The sequence below is a fragment of the Anarhichas minor genome, unplaced genomic scaffold, assembly GCF_050575085.1.
Source record: "Anarhichas minor isolate MPS153535 unplaced genomic scaffold, ASM5057508v1 ptg000155l, whole genome shotgun sequence".
Classification (NCBI taxonomy): Eukaryota; Metazoa; Chordata; class Actinopteri; order Perciformes; family Anarhichadidae; genus Anarhichas; species Anarhichas minor.
The window spans coordinates 1,817,366-1,836,148 of record NW_027466601.1 but is presented as its reverse complement, the minus strand read 5'-3'; the positions used below and the strand labels follow the sequence as shown (position 1 = coordinate 1,836,148).

At 45.3% G+C, this 18,783-nt stretch overlaps 2 protein-coding genes across 2 annotated transcripts in view; one reads left to right on the top strand and one right to left on the bottom strand.

Annotated features, from left to right (window-relative positions):
- The window catches only part of tgfbr1b (transforming growth factor, beta receptor 1 b), a 56,373-nt gene extending 49,802 nt beyond the window's left edge, over positions 1-6,571 (bottom strand). The window contains exon 1 of the mRNA XM_076085419.1: positions 6,457-6,571. Within this exon, the coding sequence (XP_075941534.1) occupies positions 6,457-6,520 (64 nt within the window). The 5' untranslated portion in view covers positions 6,521-6,571. The remainder of the gene's footprint in view (positions 1-6,456) is intronic.
- A 5,891-nt stretch (positions 6,572-12,462) lies between these two features.
- LOC142943730 (gamma-crystallin M3-like) lies at positions 12,463-13,169 on the top strand. The gene is made up of 2 exons (XM_076085424.1): positions 12,463-12,805; positions 12,891-13,169. Exons 1-2 carry the CDS (start codon positions 12,530-12,532, stop codon positions 13,167-13,169), a joined length of 555 nt encoding a protein of 184 aa, XP_075941539.1. The 5' UTR covers positions 12,463-12,529.
- The last annotated feature ends 5,614 nt before the right edge of the window (positions 13,170-18,783 follow it).

Below are 18,783 nucleotides of genomic sequence, written 5' to 3'. Positions count from 1 at the left end.
GTCCGCATGGGGGGGGAGACAGGTTGGAGTGAAATGTGTCGCCGCCTATAAAAAATAAAAAAAACTGGACATTTCTGAAAACACTCACCGAAGTAGATGATTCTGGAAACATGGTGTCGTTAGATATTATAACGTAGGCAAACTGCTGCAGTACAACAACAGAATTCAAGTTTAATGCAGGGATGTGTGTTCTGTTGTGCTTAGCTAATAATTCATTTAACAGTTATTGTTACACACCCCACAGGCCTTTGGGAGCGTGGCGAATAAAAGACACCAGAATGTGAAATATTGCTTTTAGTGACATTTGAGTTCCAATGATTCCATCTCTAATATCTATTGTATGCTGCTGTGAAAAACTCCTTCAAACAACTGGATTCATTCGAGTAAACAGGATTACATTTGAACACCATATTAGTCTTTTTACTTAAATCGATCATAAGATGTTTGTAAATGTGCACGGCAAAAAAAGAAAATTCAGAAATATGAGACTCAGCGGCCGGTTGTTGTCATGGCCGATCAGAATATGGACATTATTGTTTTGGGTCTTCAACTCATTGTATTTGCACAAGTTCTTAGAAACAACAACATTTCACCTGAACTTAAAAACACAACATAATCCTCCCTCCTTTTACACAGCGGTGTGAGAAAAGCTGAAAACACACACACACACAGAGACAGAGAGAGACAGAGGGAGAGACAGAGAGAGACACAGAGAGAGACACACACACACACACACACACACACACAGACAGAGAGAGAGAGAGAGAGAGAGAGACCCTGAAGCAGGGATGGTGGGATGGAAGTTAATGGAAGCCAGAGAGGATGGTGCCCGTTTGAAGCAGCTGAGTCACAGCTCGGAGTGAACCGGCTGACTGTCTGCTTGGACCCTGTGAGAAGGAATAACGAGCCACATGTCTGCATTCGGAATCTCTAGACGCAGCAGGAAGACGGCTATTATTTGCAGTTTCCCCATGTTATACATGTTCAGAGTGACGACAGCTCTGCTAAAAGGTAGCAGAGCTTCGCTTCACTGGTGCCTTCAACTTCTGGTAAGAAAAGGTGAACAATGAACGTTAAAACATACTAAACTGAGAGTCGTCTCCCTCGCCGCTGATTCAACATGTCGTTGGAAGAAATCACAGAATGCATCAATTTACTGTCACAACCCGGTAAAACACATTCTAACTGAGTTGTAACCTCTACGTTGGCTTTGAGGCATTAAATCAGAGCATTTGGCCTGATGGCACAGCGGGAGACACTGAGCATGTATCCGAGGTACAAATAAACTATTGTTCGGCTGTGGAAGTCCACTGATTAGATTATATTTGCGCGTTAGTCAGACTTTGAATTGAACGAGTTTGTATACGAGGTTGAACTCCATGCACAGCTGTCACAGTGAGGCTTTCCCTCTCTGAACTCTTAAACAAAAGAAATGAGTGGTGTAACGGGCCGTGAAGTTGATCTGGGATAATAACAATAAAATAGACATTAGAGAGGGAATTATGACCCGTTTCATTTCCTAACATAAGCTATAAGAAGTTTATATTCCCATTAAATTATTAAACTACTAATGACAAGATTTTAATAATGCAAATTAAATAAAAATACAATCTTTACTTTCCGTATTATTTGCTTGTTTTTAAGCAAATAGCTGCTTTAGATGACAATAAAGTAAAAGAATAACATTTAGAATGTGCTGTTGAAAGAGATGTTTGCTGAACAAGTCTGGAGCCACTTGTACCAAGTGCTGTAAAAATGGAAAAAGAACTGATTTGTATCAGCAAACATGGCTCATTTATGATCAGCAATCAGATTCGGCTGCAAAAAAATAACACACACACACACACACACACACACACACACACACACACACACACACACACACACACACACACACACACACACACACACACACACACACACACACACACACACACACACACACACACACAATCCAAAGCTTGCGTTTTGTGATCCGTTGCACTCCTACGAGAAATACGATACTCAGAAAAAAAAACTAAAACGCTGACAACACAATGGGCTGAATCTCCACCACGCCTGCAAAACTATGCGGTTGTCGGTGCATGTAAACACACCGATTCTCAATAAGGCCACCGTGTGAAACAGTACCAGAGAAGCCACACCATCAGGGACTTAACACAATGTTTTTTTTTTTTTAGTTTCTATTTTTAAATACAGCCACTTGACTGAGTACTCAGCACACACGGATGAGATCAGGCAGGGTGATGTGGTGCACTCTGGGTAGATGAGGTTTTTGGGCTAACTGTTTGAGAAACGCTCCAAAGACTATTTCTGGCTGCTGCCTCTCCTCCGTTTAGTTCAAAGCACCTCACCCAAGTGAAATATAACTGACCACGAGGGCCTTCAGCAGGGTAATGTTGCATTTATGAGTGCTTCTAATTATTTTTGAACAAGCATAACGCTCGCCTCTCTAGAATCAGCAGTGGAGCTTGTGATTCCCGGGCCTCCCCATGAAGGAGAGCCGCGTGGGGGGGGGGGGGGGGGGGGGGGGTTCATTAATGCATTGGTGCCTTTGAATCCGACCGGCCGCTGGCACGGCTGCAACCCCTCCAATTAGTCGTGGTTCCTTGGGCCAGGACAACGGGCATCCGGGGTCACCCGGCATTCCTCCGCTGCCGGTACCGACAGCAGCAGCACTGAACGCGGGAAAAGAAAAATGGCCCCCAGCGGTTGGGGAGGGAGGCACGGTGCAGCAGAAAAGTAAGTGCTAAATATTGACTCCCAGCGGTCTCTGTGGAGTTTTTTGCGGTATCGGTATCAAGATAAAACACACCACAACATATCTGTGTTACCCTGCAGAGAGGAGCAGCAGAGCTCCCACTGGCCTCGATGAGAAACCCCATGACTACTGCTTCCTCAAAAACATCCCGTCTTTGCCAAAAGGAGTGAACACTTTGCTTTCCATTACACATGGAGGACCATGTGTGGAACAATCTTTGCACGAGGGGCGGAGTCCTGCTTCACACACACACACACACGCACACGCGTGATTGAAAGTGCGGCTACATTTTATGCCAGTAAATGCTGAGAACTGTCGTCTCAAATGTCTATTTGAGTCTATCAAAACATGGTCCTCAAGCAGAACATCAATGCTCAGTTTTCTACTGTCTACCTCGTGCACTGCAACATTAGCGATGCCATACAGAGTTTGATAATAAGTACAGACTAATAAATGAAAACTAAATCACTCAGCTAAATCTTTAGCGGCAATTGTATTTTAAGGATTTGGGAACTTTTTGTGTAGATTGTCGGGTGCGGCTACGTATGAATAATAAAGCAATATCGATTCTTTTATTATTGTCTTTTTTTCCCTCACAAAATAATCAAAAAGTACCAATAAGAGTATCGATAAGGAACCAAACGGATAAGCAGTATTGCTAATAGTACTAGTATGGATAAAATCCTAACGATGCTCATCCCTAGACACTAGTAGACACCGGTATGAACAATCATAACAGTGAAGGTTGTTGATCACCATTAAGGTTCTTGATTCAACGTCTCACACACTCATTATACGCAGACTGCGGTACCTGATTCATAAACAGGCTGACCCCAGTAAACAGTGTCAACACAATTGAAGCTGTATCTTATCAAATCCTTTCAGCCTGTTCATCCACTGACTATCATTTACCCTAATATTTTGGGTTTTATCGGTTAACTGCTTGAATTGATGACGCAGCTCCACAAAGACAGACCGATCAGACACCAGGATGGTGTGTTTTACATGCCACATCATTCTGCTGTCTATCGCAGCAGGGCTGCAGCTGATTATCATTTTCACCACAGATTAATCTGTCCATTTGTTTCTCAATTAATGGATAGGGAAACCTGATCACAATTAACCGCCATGACGTTAGGGAAGCCTCCCGAGCGACCGATCCGTTTCAGACCTAACCGGCCGGTGCTTCAATGGTTACTGTGTAGTTTTTTGGTAGTGGTGTGGGCCAGCCGGACCCTCGCAGTGGAAAGCTGACTAATCGAGGAATTGCTTTGTCGTTTTAGTTCTATGTTGACAGGTGGCATATCTCAAAGTGGGATAAGGGCTCGCTGTGGGTTTCTGTAAAAAAAGGACATAATGTTTCCATCCACACATAACAGGGATACTCCAAACAACGCTGCTGCTCAGATCTGAAAAAAAAAGGCTGGTGACAGAGCGAGGATGAGCCTATAAGGCGAGAGGATGACTGAGGCTGCTGGGATGAGGAGAGTAATAGTGACACCACCCAATTTAGCCCTGCTGCCAGCGAGAGGATGTGTGCGAGCACGTGCAGATGCTTTTGTGTGAACGCCGCTGAAGCTGCAGGGTGTGGTGCTGAAACGCTGGAAAGCAACGTGACACGCCGAAGTGTCAAAGGCACCAGGTGCTCTGATTCAAATCACATGAATCCTCCTGTGAATGGACATATCGAAGACGATATGCAGCCTGGAGACCCGCGCGACGCGCATCTGAAATGTCCACCGATTGTCCTCATCGGTGGGGTCAAATTATCTGCGTTTTTTTTTTTTTAAATATCGTATTCTTTTGTGATGGAAATGATGTGGCTTCGACAGTGGACCCACGCCACGGCAATCCCCATTGATGAACATTCCTCTCCCTACGTGTCCTTGAGACCACATACCAATTTCATAAGCAGCCTCCCGTCTGAGGCAGCGATGGGGTATATGAGGACACGACCTCATGCTTTTAGAAGGGGGGAGGTTCTCATAAGATCTTAATGTATGCCGTTTGAAAAGCATGCTCCTTCACTCACTCTGAGTCTCTCTCTCTCTCCACACAAAGGAATGTCACACAAAGGAAGCGCGTGAGTCAATAGGAAGAAGAAAAAAGAAAAAAACACTATCTGCTGTTTGTACTGAGAGAAATTCTCGTGCAATGCGCTGACCGCTGGAACAAAGAAAAGCGCACGCGGTTCCATTGCGAAATGAAAATAATAAAAAAGCAATCTCCGCGTAATGAGAGCGCGAGCATTATTGTGGAGCAGCGGCTGTGGTTGCTGCATCAGTGCCGTCCTCTAATGAGGAGCTACACATGCAGAGTCCAATTCGCAAACCTTGCGGGGGTAATTGAATAGCGCTTATCGGCGACCATAAACACCCCATCACACACGGCTCAACACTCCTCCGAGCGCCTTTAGGAGACTCGCCTATTCGGCATGATTGAAAGAGGCCACGCGCGTTAAGGGTCTCCTGTAAACGCGCCAGCCGCAGCCCTCATCCACCTACACGTAGGGCTATGTCCAACGACGGGTTAGTCAAACGATGTGCCGTTTGGAAGGGTGTCAACCGAGTGCAATGGAAAACGTCAAACGATACTTCGATGGTGCAAAGCAGAATTGGTACATTTTGAATGAAGTTTGGCGCACCCGGTCGTTGTGTATTGTTAAACTTGGGGAACGGAAGCACGTCTTTCGACATCAAACTGTTCACCCGCGGCTGTCCACAGGTCTCATGTTGGAACCGTTGCCACCATCACCTCAGAGAAACTGAACGGTCGTTTAACGTAAAGCGAAACATGGAATGTAAAAACCAACAACGTCTAAACTCCGTTATAGTTCAACGCTGCGATAAAGCTAGCGGGCTAACGTGATGGTGCAGAGAAGTGAAGTTGAACAGCGAGTGAAACCACCAGTTCACACTGCGAACAGCTCGTTAACTCACTCATTAGACAAGAGGGGGGACGCGGGGCGGAAGACGTGTAACTACTCTCGACATTAGCTCGCGACATAGTGAGGAATTTAAGCGCCCACTTTACTCAGAAAGAGTCCAGATATCGATACAAACGTTGCCGAGCGAGGCCGTCGTTGTCGTGGCATCCGAGGTGCAAACGAGAAGTGAAACAATGTTGCAGAGATAACGGGAACCTGCAAAGAGGCACTCGGACCCGAGGAAACGCAAACTTGCGCAGTTCAACTAACCTACGTGCCCCGAGATAATTTGCTCCCAAAACTAGGTAACTGAACAACCAGTGTTTGACAAACAAATACAAAGCAAACATCCACTTTGTGATTCTGCCAACTTTGTTGTTGCAAAGCTGAGGACTGTTCCTCCGGACGGGCTGCGGTGCTCTTTGTTGGCAAAGCAGAATCCCAAAAGCTGAGCCAGAATCCAGCCGAAGGGAGGCCAGCTTTGATCCCGGGCTGGAGCCGTCCGCCCTTTTTAAGCCCAATGTGACTTTTAGCTGCCTGCTCCTTTTTCTCCCCCCCCCCAGACAATACACATTCCTCAGACAGGCAGCAGCAGGCTGGCCGCCGACCCTGCGCCATCTTAGTTAGGCACACTCTCCGCTTCTTCAGGCTTCTTGAACAAAGAGCGTTTTCTGGCAGAACTGGTCCGATCCGAGAGTGCAACTTCCGAGAAAGACGCGAGAAAAAAAACGAAGCACAACTCTAAATTGTCCGTTTAAGGGGCACTTACCGGTGTTTTCTTGTATCCTTGTCCCGAACAGGAGGACGAACAGAAGGCATGGTATTGCATCCATCGTGGCTACGGACCGGACTGGCAGCCGACTGCTAACTTCTCCCAGCGTTGAGGAAGGTAGACGCTGATTGGCTAAAAGGGCCGCGAGTTCCGCCTCCCTAGCGCGAGCTCGGTGAAGGAACAGTGCTGATTGGCGGAGGGACCTACCACACCCCGCCCCACTTTAGCAACTCTACCACTGCTGTAAACAAACACTGTTGCTATTCACTGTAACGACAAAAGTATACATTCATCAAGTTACATTCATATTAAAGTCTTTCTCTATAATAATATCTATAAACATGAATCCACTATGTTTTGATTCATGTTTAGTTTTGTTTAGTTTAACGACTGGAGTTATTTGTTGTGAGCAAAACAAATAACTCCTAATATTATTATATATAATTTTAATACTTTTAACTATTTCAGTCTGAGGTTTACTGCTTTTCAGTCTGGAGACATAGGAAACACTCCAACATATCAAAGGCTCAACATACAGGATGTGTATGTTTCTCTGACTATTGCTCACACAGCCTTGCTTTAAATAGAAACATCCACAGAAAAGTAGTCTTTGTGATGTGTGTGTGGGTGGGGGGGGGGGGTCAGCGAGGAAGATGACGCGTTTTGTCAGACAGAAAGAACATGTCACAGTGGCTCTCACTGAAGGAAACATACCATAATAACAACATCAGCAGCAAAACGGAGATAGCATTCTTACTGCTGCCGCTCTCTGCAGATAAGATATGATTCAATGACATGCTGTGGCTAGGCCTGTGTGCATGGTCCATATGTCAGTCTTTCACACACACACACACACACACACATACAGAGGCAGATGCTCTATCTCGGCAGCGTACACACACATCCCTCGTCATTGTTCTAAAGCCTATAACCCTTCCTTTGTTTTGTCCACATTTACTCCATCTCTTAGAGTAGACACACACACACATACACACACTCTCGCTCTTGACCTGGCCCCCATTCCCCCTCCTCCCTAGTCCCTGGAGAGTGTGGCAGGGATTGATGATGGCCTATTATTTGATGTCCAACTGAGCCCTGCACGGCCCTGCATGCACACACACACACACACACACACACACACACACACAAATGTGGTACGCTGTCATACAAATATTTTGTTGTTGTGCCTAAAAGATGGGAAATAAGAATTAAGCTGCCGGTCAAATGAACAGAGCAACAGAAACAGGAGAAAATAAATAGAATCTTATTTCAAATCCTGAATATTATATTTACTTAAACAGATGTTGCATAGGAAACCCTAACACCCCACCCCCCTAAGACACACACTCTCACAAAGGCAGCACCTGCTCTGAGCAGTAATCAAACACTGCTCATGTTTTAGGCCTTGTACCTGTCTTATTTGCATTTACAATTTTGGCATTTAGCTGACGCGTGCATCCAGGGTGACTTGCAATGTGTGGAACAGTAGAAAACGCTCCGTCATTCAAATTCAACGCTGCCGTCTTAAAGCCAGGGCAGGCGATTTATATAGAAGTATTATTTTTATTATATTTGTAGAAATTCTCTTTACATACCGACAGCGATCGATTCATTAAATGCTCCGACAAAAAATAAAGAGAAAAAAAAACGTGGTATCTGTTGCTGTACTGTCACTGTAGTCTTGCACAATGAAAAACAGCTATTGCTATCTAGCCAGCAATAAGTTACTGCATCTAGGGCTGCACCTAATGATCATTTTTTCATTGATTCATCTAATGATATTTTTTTTTCAATATGTCTAATTAGTCTAACAACTAATTTATTGATTATGCTCAAGACAAATCTTTGAAATCCCTATTAATATACTAATAATTTACCCAGAGTAAATATCAAAGAGCACATTGATAATCCTGATATATCATGCTTTGGGGACAATAATGAAACAGGACACTTTGCTGTCTTGCTCCCGAGGAATGCATTCTTTGACCGGGCTTTGAATCAAGTCGGAAGTGCCACAAACTGCAGTTCCACAAATGGCCACTTGAGGCTGGCATCGATAAGCGAGTCAATCCCCACAGAGGAATGTTAAAATGTCCAACTTTACAGCTCAAACAAACATGTTTACATTCTGGTACGAACAAGAGAGGTGGTCAGACATCCTGTTGCCAGGACAACAACTTCCATCCCAACGTCAGCAAAACCAAGGGGCTGATTGTGGAGGACAGGAAGAGACAGGGAGAAGGACCCGTCCTCCATCTCCATCAATGGGACCACTGTCAGTACCGCAGCATCCGGTCCCACACCACCAGGCTCAGGGACAGCCTCAGACTGCAGACCATAAGACTGCTCAACTCTGCCGGCACAATTTTGTCCAAACAAATTGATATTATTTGATTTATATATTTGATTTGTTTATATTTTAGCTCTTTATTTTGTGTCTGAGGTTCAGATTTTGCCTTTACTTGCAGGATTTTCCCTTCGTACATATTTAATGAGCATTGTTGGAGGGTGCCTGAGGCCTACTTTCATTGCCAAGGACTGCTCCTCTGTAATTGCTGCACAAGTGAATAAAGAACTCAAAACTCTCACACCATTCATTATTTCCTGCAATCCTACAGAAAATGTATTCAAACACATCTGCAATATTTTACAAATATAAATGATAAACGATAAATAGACCAAGTATCGTTGACACGACAACTACGATTTTAGGAACACTGAGGTCATTCGGCCCTCCAGCGCACTGTGTTTAAAGCTGCAGTTGGTGAAATTTATTTTCAAAAAAGAATTTACAAAAAAAAAAGAATTCTCATATTTTCACAAACTGTCACTATGTACTGACAGTAGTACATGAAACGGATAATCTGTTGAAACAATCAGGTGGAATAGATTCGAATTGATTGTAAGGTTTTACTGATCACTTTAACGCACGTATAGGTCTGGCCCCAACATAGCCTTAGATCCTCGGGTGGGGCTCTTCTGGTTGTTCCAAAGTGAAGGCTTCAAACTAAAGGCGACCGTGTTTTTACCATCAGGACCCCTCGGCTTTGGAACGACCTGCCTGAGGAGATGAGGCTCTCAGAATCAGTAATCTTTTTGAAATCACTTCTTAAAACCCATCTTTATAGACTTGCTTTTGTGTGATGTTGTCTCTGTTGTTGTCCTCACTGTTTGGTTTTCTTTACAGCGCCTTGTATCTTGCTTTTGCTTTGCTTTGTCTGTCAAAGCATTTTGGAAAATTGCTGTGATTCAAAAGAAGATGACTAGAAAGACAACAATTAATAACAAAAATGATTCATTCTTTCCCGAAATTTCAACACTGCTTTGAGATTTGGTGCGGATTGGTGTCGCCACCATCGGGCCAAAACTTTCCCCTTGACGAGCACTTGCAACCCGAGTGAAAGAGTGAATTAGGCATTACATTTAGGAACGGCCACAGAGTAGGGAGGCTGGTTGTCAGTTCACATGTTACGATACATTTCCTCCAACATGTATTTGCTGTTGCATATTAGTTGTATAGCATTTCTGTCCCGATCTTCCACATTTACACAATATCAAATGTATAAAAATATAAGTATATATACATTTCAAAAATTCAAGATTGATACAATTTCCTCAGAATAATGATTATGATAAGCTGCTTGCAGGACTTTATTTGTTTATCTTGCATCTTTAACCGCTGCTCTGATCAGACACTGCGGCTCTTGCAGTATTTCATTAATATAACATCCGAACTAACAGTGTTGTGTAATATTCTGCCGGGCAGCAACGGGGTCCTCTTCCAAAGTAGCCTCCAGGCGGAGCATTTAACACCTTTTTATGGCACGGCATTAATTCCTTGGCACGGTCCTTGCCTATGGGATCATGTTCCTTGTATGCTGCCTTTGCAGTTACTTGCTTTGAAGAGCAACTGATATATGGAATCATCTTCCATACTTCTCCTCATGACTAATAACCTCGCTGGGAGGTGGACACTTTAGAAACCTCGCTGCCGCTAGATGACACACTGAGGGATCTCTGTGCTGATTGTGAAGAGGAATATTAAGAGTCTGAGGATGGATGGCAGGGGGGCAAAGTAGGAGGGTGGGGGGGGGGGGGGGGGGGGGGGGGGGGGCAGACTAAAAAGCATCTCAATATTCCCCAGATGTCATTTTTCGTCTGAAGCCAAAAGTGGCATATTATGCCTAACACCTCTTTTCGTGGATGGGTCTGCAGCAGGGGTAATCAGTAATCAGTCTACTCATTTACATTATGCATGGCTCTCAGACGCCGTAGTGTAAAAAGTATTTAACAGTGAGTAGGGCGAGGGGGGGGGGGGGGGGTATGCCAGCTCAAGAGAGACGCTTTGATTCCAACTCACAGCTGTTTAGTGAATCACATGGTAGGGCATGAATATTTATATTCACACTGTGGCTTGTTTTACTTTTATGTCTTTTGAATGCTGGAGTGAGTTTGGATTATTTGAGTCTAGAAAACATTTGTATGCTTTTACCATATGTTGAGTCAGTGGACTATCATTAAGAAGGAAGAATGAAATATCAGCATGTTAGCTTGTCGCCATTTTATGTCACTATTGCTGCTTTTTTGATTTCAATAATCAGCTTACTCTCTTCATTACGCTTACTTGTACTGTACTGTACTTGGATATTTCCATTTGATGCTACTTTATAGATTTACTCCACTTCAGTTAAGAGGAAAATATTGTACATTTTACTTCACCACATTGATGTGACAGCTTTAGTTACTAGTTAGTATTAAAACAAACATTCTATAACATTATAAAACACAACAGGCTGTTAAAGAGGAAACCAGTGGTTGATTAAAGAACTGTCCAGAAGATAAACAGTAGAAATCGTAATCCTAAATCATCACATGAGCACCCTGGATTTATCTTGAGAGCCTACGCTGGGAACCACTGGACTAAACTACCTAACTAACTCTCCAGTATTTCTAATAATATGAAATATAATACTTTATCAGTCACTGGAGACATTTTATTACAGAACCGCTACTTGCATTTTTATTTAAAGGCATTTTTCTGATATGACATCTGTACCTTTACCGGAGTAGAATTTTGAATATAATGGAGTGTTTGTTCTCCTGCAAGGACTTTTCATTTTGTGTTGACGAATCTGAGACCAAAATCTGTGCAAATAAATTCTCAATGACAACCCAACCTTCAACTCATGCTAGGTACAGTACAAGGTAAAGCACAGAACAAAGCTCACTCTCAAAACAATGCAGCAAATAGGTCTCTCCGATTAGAGCAAGGCGATAGTATATGTAGAGCACTATTCAGACACAAGGTTATCTAAAGTGCTATACACAGCGGTACACATATATTAAACCAGACTTTAAGAACACATTCAATTTGCATTTAAAATAACTGAAAACAGAAAGCGGATAAAAGTAGAAAAGAAAGGAAAGAAAGCAGATAAAAGTTTTAAACACAAAATGAAAGCAAATCAATAATTATAGATTAAGAGTAATATATGATCTTCCATATTCATATTCTATTTTCACACACGTGCCCTGGTCTCTTCCCGAGCAGCTGGAGCTCAATTTGGGGCTGGACCTGAGCTGAATCTGAATAAACCCAAAAAACAATCACAAATCTCCATAATATTTTATTTTGGAAACATGGCAGTAAAGGCGTAGTTATCATCATTATCGTATCTTTTATCATTGGTAGAAGTATCAGCATTAGTGTACATTGATTTATTTTGATGTCCTTTTGCCTTGCTGTCCCTTAGTTCACCACCTCACCTTCCTTCACCCTCAAGACTTCCTCCTCATCTGACAGTGTGGAACACTCTCTCACACACACACCAACACACAACACCCGACAACTACAAAAAGCTTTGTTCATTGTCCCGTATTCGTTTAGTTTCCCTCGAACAAAACAAACCTTTCACGTGTTACGAGCACTGTGTGCTTTCTGAAAAAAGGTCTTTCTAAAGACTGAGTTGCTGAGTAAGGGGGTTCTCTGCGGGAGAGGTCAGGTATAAAAGGAAAGGGTTAAACCAGGGAGGAAGGCAGTTCAGGGAGCTACATCACACCCACGGACAACATGACCAACACCGGCATGAACATGAGGGGCAAGATCATCTTCTATGAGGAGAAGAACTTCCAGGGCCGCTCCTACGAGTGCATGAACGACTGCTCCGACATGACCTCCTACCTGAGCAGGTGCCACTCGTGCAGGGTGGAGAGCGGCTGCTTCATGGTCTACGACCGGCCCAACTACATGGGGAACCAGTACTTCATGAGGAGGGGCGAGTATGCCGACTACATGAGCATGATGGGGATGAGGGACTGCATCAGGTCTTGCCGTATGATCCCCATGGTAGGTATCAAACGGCGCACATAGCTGCTGACACCGCACACAAAAATAGATATTAATGCATCCTTTGTATTCTCTTTTAAAACAGCACAGGGGCCAGTTCAGGATGAAGATCTACGAGAGGGAGAACTTCGGTGGTCAGAGTCATGAGCTGATGGACGACTGCGACAACGCCATGGACCGCTACCGCATGTCCGACTGCATGTCCTGCAGCGTGATGGACGGCCACTGGCTGATGTACGAGCAGGCCCACTACCAAGGCAGGATGATGTACGTGAGGCCCGGAGAGTACAGGAGCTTCAGGGACATGGGCATGAGCGGCACCAGGTTCATGAGCATGAGGCGCATCATGGACTCTTGCAACTAAACATATATCAAATGTTCACTGAATGTATCAAACGTCACGAAGTAAAGTCATTTTTGCATTATTAACAAAAAAAGGAAAGCAATAAGTATTTCTTCTTTGTCGTTAAGGAAATGGACATACTGCAGGAACATTGAGTCTCTGTTAGAAAACATCTTTAAAATAATTAGCAAGATGAAATAAGAGCAAGATAAATTATCTTTAAAAGGAGCATGTCTGAGATCAGAAGGCAACCTCTGGGTCTGAAAAGTGGCGCCAATTGTCACGGGACATAATGAGGACCCAAGAGCAGACAGTCAGGTGAAGTGAAAAAAGGTTTAATGCACAAACCAAAAACAATCAGGGAATCCAAAGACAAGGCAGAACAGGCAGACTGGGAAACCGGGAACAGGACGAGTAACACGGGCGGGTAGGTAGGGAAAAAACAATGATCTGGCAGTGGGTGTGTGTGAGGCAGGAGTTTAAATAGTGAAGGAGGCAGAGCGAGCAAGTGAGAGTCATGAGCTGGCGAGGTGAGTGTGACTGGCAGGTGCACTGAATGAACTGATTAGGGACAGATGAAATAACTCCTCCGAGGCCGAGAGTCAGAGTCCACAACCGGGTGGGTAGAGGGGGTCCAGAGGAGGGACGGCCAGACTGCCAGACTGGGAAGACTGAGGGTCCGGAGGACGGAACTCTAGAGACTGGGGGTCCGGGGGACGGAACTCTAGAGACTGGGGGTCAGGGGGACGGAACTCTAGAGACTGGGGGTCCGGGGGACGGAACTCTAGAGACTGGGGGTCAGGACTCTAGAGACTGGAGGACGGAACTCTAGAGCCTGGAGGTCAGGGGGGCTGCACTCGAGAGCCTGGAGATCAGGGAGACTGCACTCGAGAGACTGGGGACCGGATGGGAAACAGGGCTCTAGAAGCTGGGGACCGGACGGGAAACAGGGCTCTAGAAGCTGGGGACCGGATGGGGAACAGGGCTCTAGAGCAGTGGTTCTTAACCTTATTGGAGGTACTGAACCCTGCGAGCTTCATCAGTGCATTCACCGAACCCTTCGTAATTGGAAAAATAAAATATGATTTCTTCAAAATCATAGGTATATATTTTGTTAGTGCACAAAATGAACCATGCATCAGTTGCACACAAAATCACTGTGTGCAAAGAACAAAACATGAATTTCACACAAAAACATAGCTCAATGAATGATTTGCGATCAGGTACGCAACTTCGTACGATGCTGTGAGGATCGGTTTGTCGACAAACAAAACATGAATTTCACACAAAAACATAACTCAGTGAATATTTACTGCAAATCAATATGACTTTTGCCTTTCAGATACAAGTTCAGAAATGCGCGGCTTCACCTTGGCAAGTGCCACTCTCATATCATTTTCGCAGCAAAGTGTTCCTTTTCTTAGTTTTCATGTCCACCATCCTCGAAAAGGATTGCTCACAAAGATACGTTGTAACAAACGGTGTGAGTATCTCAAGGGCTTTCTTGGCAATACGAGGGTATGGTACGATTTGGTGACACCAAAACGTTGAGAGCGATATTTTCCGTAGTCGCACAACTGCGTCTGAATGACGGCCGCTTCCAGCGTCATTCCCGCAGCCCGGTGGAAATTCGCGTCATTCGCAACCATTCGCGTCTGTGCATTGACTTTACATGTAAACTACCTCGCAGTGTGTGTCTGCCGAGGGGTTCGGCAGACACACACTGCGGTCACGTGAGCCGCCGCTTTAAAAATTAATGACCATCTATTCCTTAATTAAGGAATAGATGGTCACCCGTTCGGTGTGAACCCGTTCGGTGTGAACGCAGCATAAGTTTTAGCTTTCTCCGTGCTTTTTGGGCTACCCAAGCCACCGTAGGGCTATCCAAGCCACCGTACCGTTATGCTGCGTTCACACCGAACGGAGCGCTCGGTGTGAACGCAGCATAAGGAATAGACGGTCATTAATTTTTAAAGCGGCGGCTCACTTGACCGCAGTGTGTGTCTGCCGAACCCCTGAGAGTGACTCATCGAACCCCTGGGGTTCGATCGAACCCAGGTTAAGAACCACTGCTCTAGAGACTGGAGATCAGACTGGGAACAGGGCTCTAGAGACTGGAGATCAGACGGGGAACAGGTCTCCAGGGGCTGGAGATCAGACGGGGAACAGGTCTCCGACTCTCGGAGATGGGGCTCCGGGCAACCGGAGTCCATAGACTGGGGCTCAGGGGGATAGACTGATGACCCAGCGGGGTAAGGGGCTGGAGGTCGTTGCAGCGCGGAGGCGGCAGCGGCCGGGACTGGAGGTCGCTGCGGTTCGGAGACGGCGGCGGCCGGGATTGGAGGTCGCTGCGGTTTGGAGACGGCGGCGGCCGGGACTGGAGGTCGCTGCTGTTCGAAGACGGCGGCGGCCGGGGCTGGAGGTCGCTGCTACTCCGAGGCGGCGGCGGCCGGGTCCGGGGATAGCTGCTGCTCTGAGGCGACAGCTGGAGTCGGCTGGATCGCCGACCAGACACAGGGAGCTGGAGTCGGTCGAACCGCCGACCTGACACGGGGAGCTGGAGTCGGCTGCGGCCCAGCGGTAGCGGGGATTCGCTGCGGCCCAGCGGGAGAGGGAGTCTGGCCCTTCCTCTGCCTCTGTTTCCTCCGAGGTTTGAACGGGATGAAATCAGAACGGGTAAAATCAGAGAAATAATCAAATAAGCAGCAGATTTACAGAGAAACAAAATGGTGTGCACTGTAAATCTGGATCACAGGTGAAGAGGACTATTATGAGATGGTATCAGTGAAAAAGGTTATCGGACCAGGTTGAACGGAATAACCGCTAAAACCCTGAGAAAAAAGAGAAATCACTAATAGTACAGTATGTTGATAGTGGTTGGATAAAAGGGGGGCACTGGGCAGGTCAGCTGATGAGATAAGGTTTGAACTTAAACAGTGAGAGCTGTTGGACAGGTGTGATGGTCTGGTTAGTGTGCACAACAAAGACATTTAAGAGTTACTGCACACTTAAACAGGCTTTTAAAGCCGTAAACTAAATGTTATGACTATTGTGATGAAGCACATCAATGCTAGTGTTAATATTTCTTACCATATCTCTAAAAATCTAAATTTCATGGTTGAAAATGTCTCCAATTGCCACCAACTGTTTCACCATGAAATAAAAGAATGTAATGAGTTGTTTCATTTTACCCATTAAGCGGCTGGCTAGTTAGCTAGCTAACGTGAGATTGCTAATTCCGCCGTGTTTTCATGCTAACGTTACGCTGGTTCCAGAAAATGAGCAGATCAGAGGGCTGGGGGCACCGCTGGGTCCCTGCTCCTCGCTGCTAGGAGACCACAGCCGGGAGGAGACCACAGCCGGGAGGAGAGCAGACTGCCGCTCCGGAGACGCTGACGTTAGCTCTAGCTAAATCAGAGTTGTTACAGCCGCGACTGTACTCCCCACAGCTGGCGCCCGCTCTCCTGCCGGGCGAAGAGTTTCCCAGTGGAGGGAAGTTGGGTGGTTTTACCTCTCAGCCCCTTGCCCACTTCCTTTTTCTTGCTTTTTTTCAAAATGATTGCAGTGGGTGGACTTAGGCTCAGACCTGGGGTGAAGTTATGCTTTAATCAGATGAGCTAGAGGAAGAAAAGGTAAGACAGGAGGATGGAGGAGCTGTTGCCATGACGGTAGACACCTTCATTTTCTCCTGTAAAGCATTTTCATTTACCTTCAGCAACAACAATGCCTGTGTCAGATTTTAAGGTGACAGCTTCTCTGCCACTTGGAGCCAGCAGTATTTCCATTTAAGTCAAACTGAATCACTTATTATCACACTGACAGAGCTCCTGGAGGCCAGTCTAGTGCAGAAAGCACATGGAAAGACCCTTCAGAAGGAGCTCGGCAGCTATTAGCCATGACCCTGATATCTCAAAGTTTGTCAACTTGGCCCGGAAAATGCCGGTACTATGTGTTCCTTTTGAATCCAAAAGCAATTAAACAAAAGCGGATAGGATCACTGTCCGTAATGAGAATATCTCGCAGCGAGGTTTTGTTTTGCTTCCCACAGAGACAAGCCTTGTGGGAGGCTGATAAGAGGAAGGCCCTCCGCCCACGGCCCTGCAGCCAGCTACTACTGCGATCATGTGTTCCTCCTTGTTGGCAGTTTATTAGAGAATATGGAATGCACAAACAATGCGCAAGGCAGAGATCTGCCAAGAAGAGACCCGAGTCAGCAGGTTTACTGCCAAAGCCCGGCTGATTGCGGTTGTAGATTCCTCCTCATGCAAACGACTGTTGCAATGCCTCTAGGTTTGGGCCATGATGGCATGCAATTCAAGATCCCTGATATGTTACATATTGTATGTATAAACGTATACTGTCCATACAGTGTTCATTTTAGCACCTGATGTCACAACGTCCACCACAGCTGCCCATCTGTCCCCAGCCACTTCTTACAGGAACATGAGTTTCTTTTTTTTTTTTCATTGAGACAAATAATACATAACATTCTTTAAACTTTAGATTTGAACCCGAACAATCTGTCACATCATGTTTCTCATCACTGCCACAAATCTACCTGTATCATAAAAGAAATTACTTTTTTGGTGTTTAGGATGAAGACAGCGGATAACGGACTGGCAGGCCCGGGCGGTGCTGAGTGAGTTATTAGTGATAAGTGCTGAGCGATTCAGTTTTATGGCAGAGCTATGTGAACTGGTTTAGGTGTGTCAGTTTATGTGCAGAAGAAACTGAAGAAAAATTACTCAAAACAACACTTTGCACAAAATGCAACCAGCAGATCTGCCGTTCGAAATTGTCACTGTTCTCTACAGTTCTGCATGCTCTGGAGGGTCAGCAATTTAAGACCCCCTGGTCCTCTGGCTGGTGTCTTCCTGGGTTGGGCCGTAGAAGACAGGGCTTCGTGAGGAATCTGCCTCTACAACATTATTCACCTTCCCCGACTCTGGTGCACCAGGCAGCACAGTTGGCGGTGGGACATTAAGGTATCCGTCATGCATTTCTTTGGCAAGAGATAAATCTCCGAAGATTCCCCCATCACTGTTGCTTCCAAAGCTTCAAACATTAATTGCTAGGAAGCGGTAGTCTGCATCTACAAGGGCCAAGAGCGCAACTAACAATGATAGGACAATGTGTTTGCACCCAGACAGTTAAGAAAGTTCCATCTTTCCCGCAATGCTTTTGCAGCCCTTCGCCAAACTTCATCAGTGTGTCGTGGTATATGACTCCCTCAGACATGCCCAACTGACATTGCAAGTCTCAGCCACAATGCCTGCAACAGCGGAAATTCTGCAGTAACTTCCAGCAGTGGTAGTAAAGGAATCTACCGAAGTAAAATGTATGCAAGTATGGAAATCACTAATGTAATAAAACAACACTTTTGGACACGAACACTGGTCCCCTGTGTCACGACCTGGCTCAAAAGGCCGCAACATGAGGGAGACAAGAGTATAAAATTAATAAATAGACATTTATTTAAGAACAAATAACTGAACTAAACAAACAGGTCCTCTACACAATAGTCAGAGAGGAGGGAGGCACATCACCATGTTCAGGTGTTGCATCTTTATAGCTGCCACTTCCAGCAGGCTCAGGTGGGGCTTGTTAGCTGTCAATCAACATCCTGAATGACAGA

Bases quoted from the DNA above. Each gene is read 5' to 3' on its own strand.
- LOC142943730 (XM_076085424.1), top strand. From the start codon at position 12,530: ATGACCAACACCGGCATGAACATGAGGGGCAAGATCATCTTCTATGAG. The intron at 12,806-12,890 runs GTAGGTATCAAA...CTTTTAAAACAG, and splicing joins CTTGCCGTATGATCCCCATG to CACAGGGGCCAGTTCAGGAT.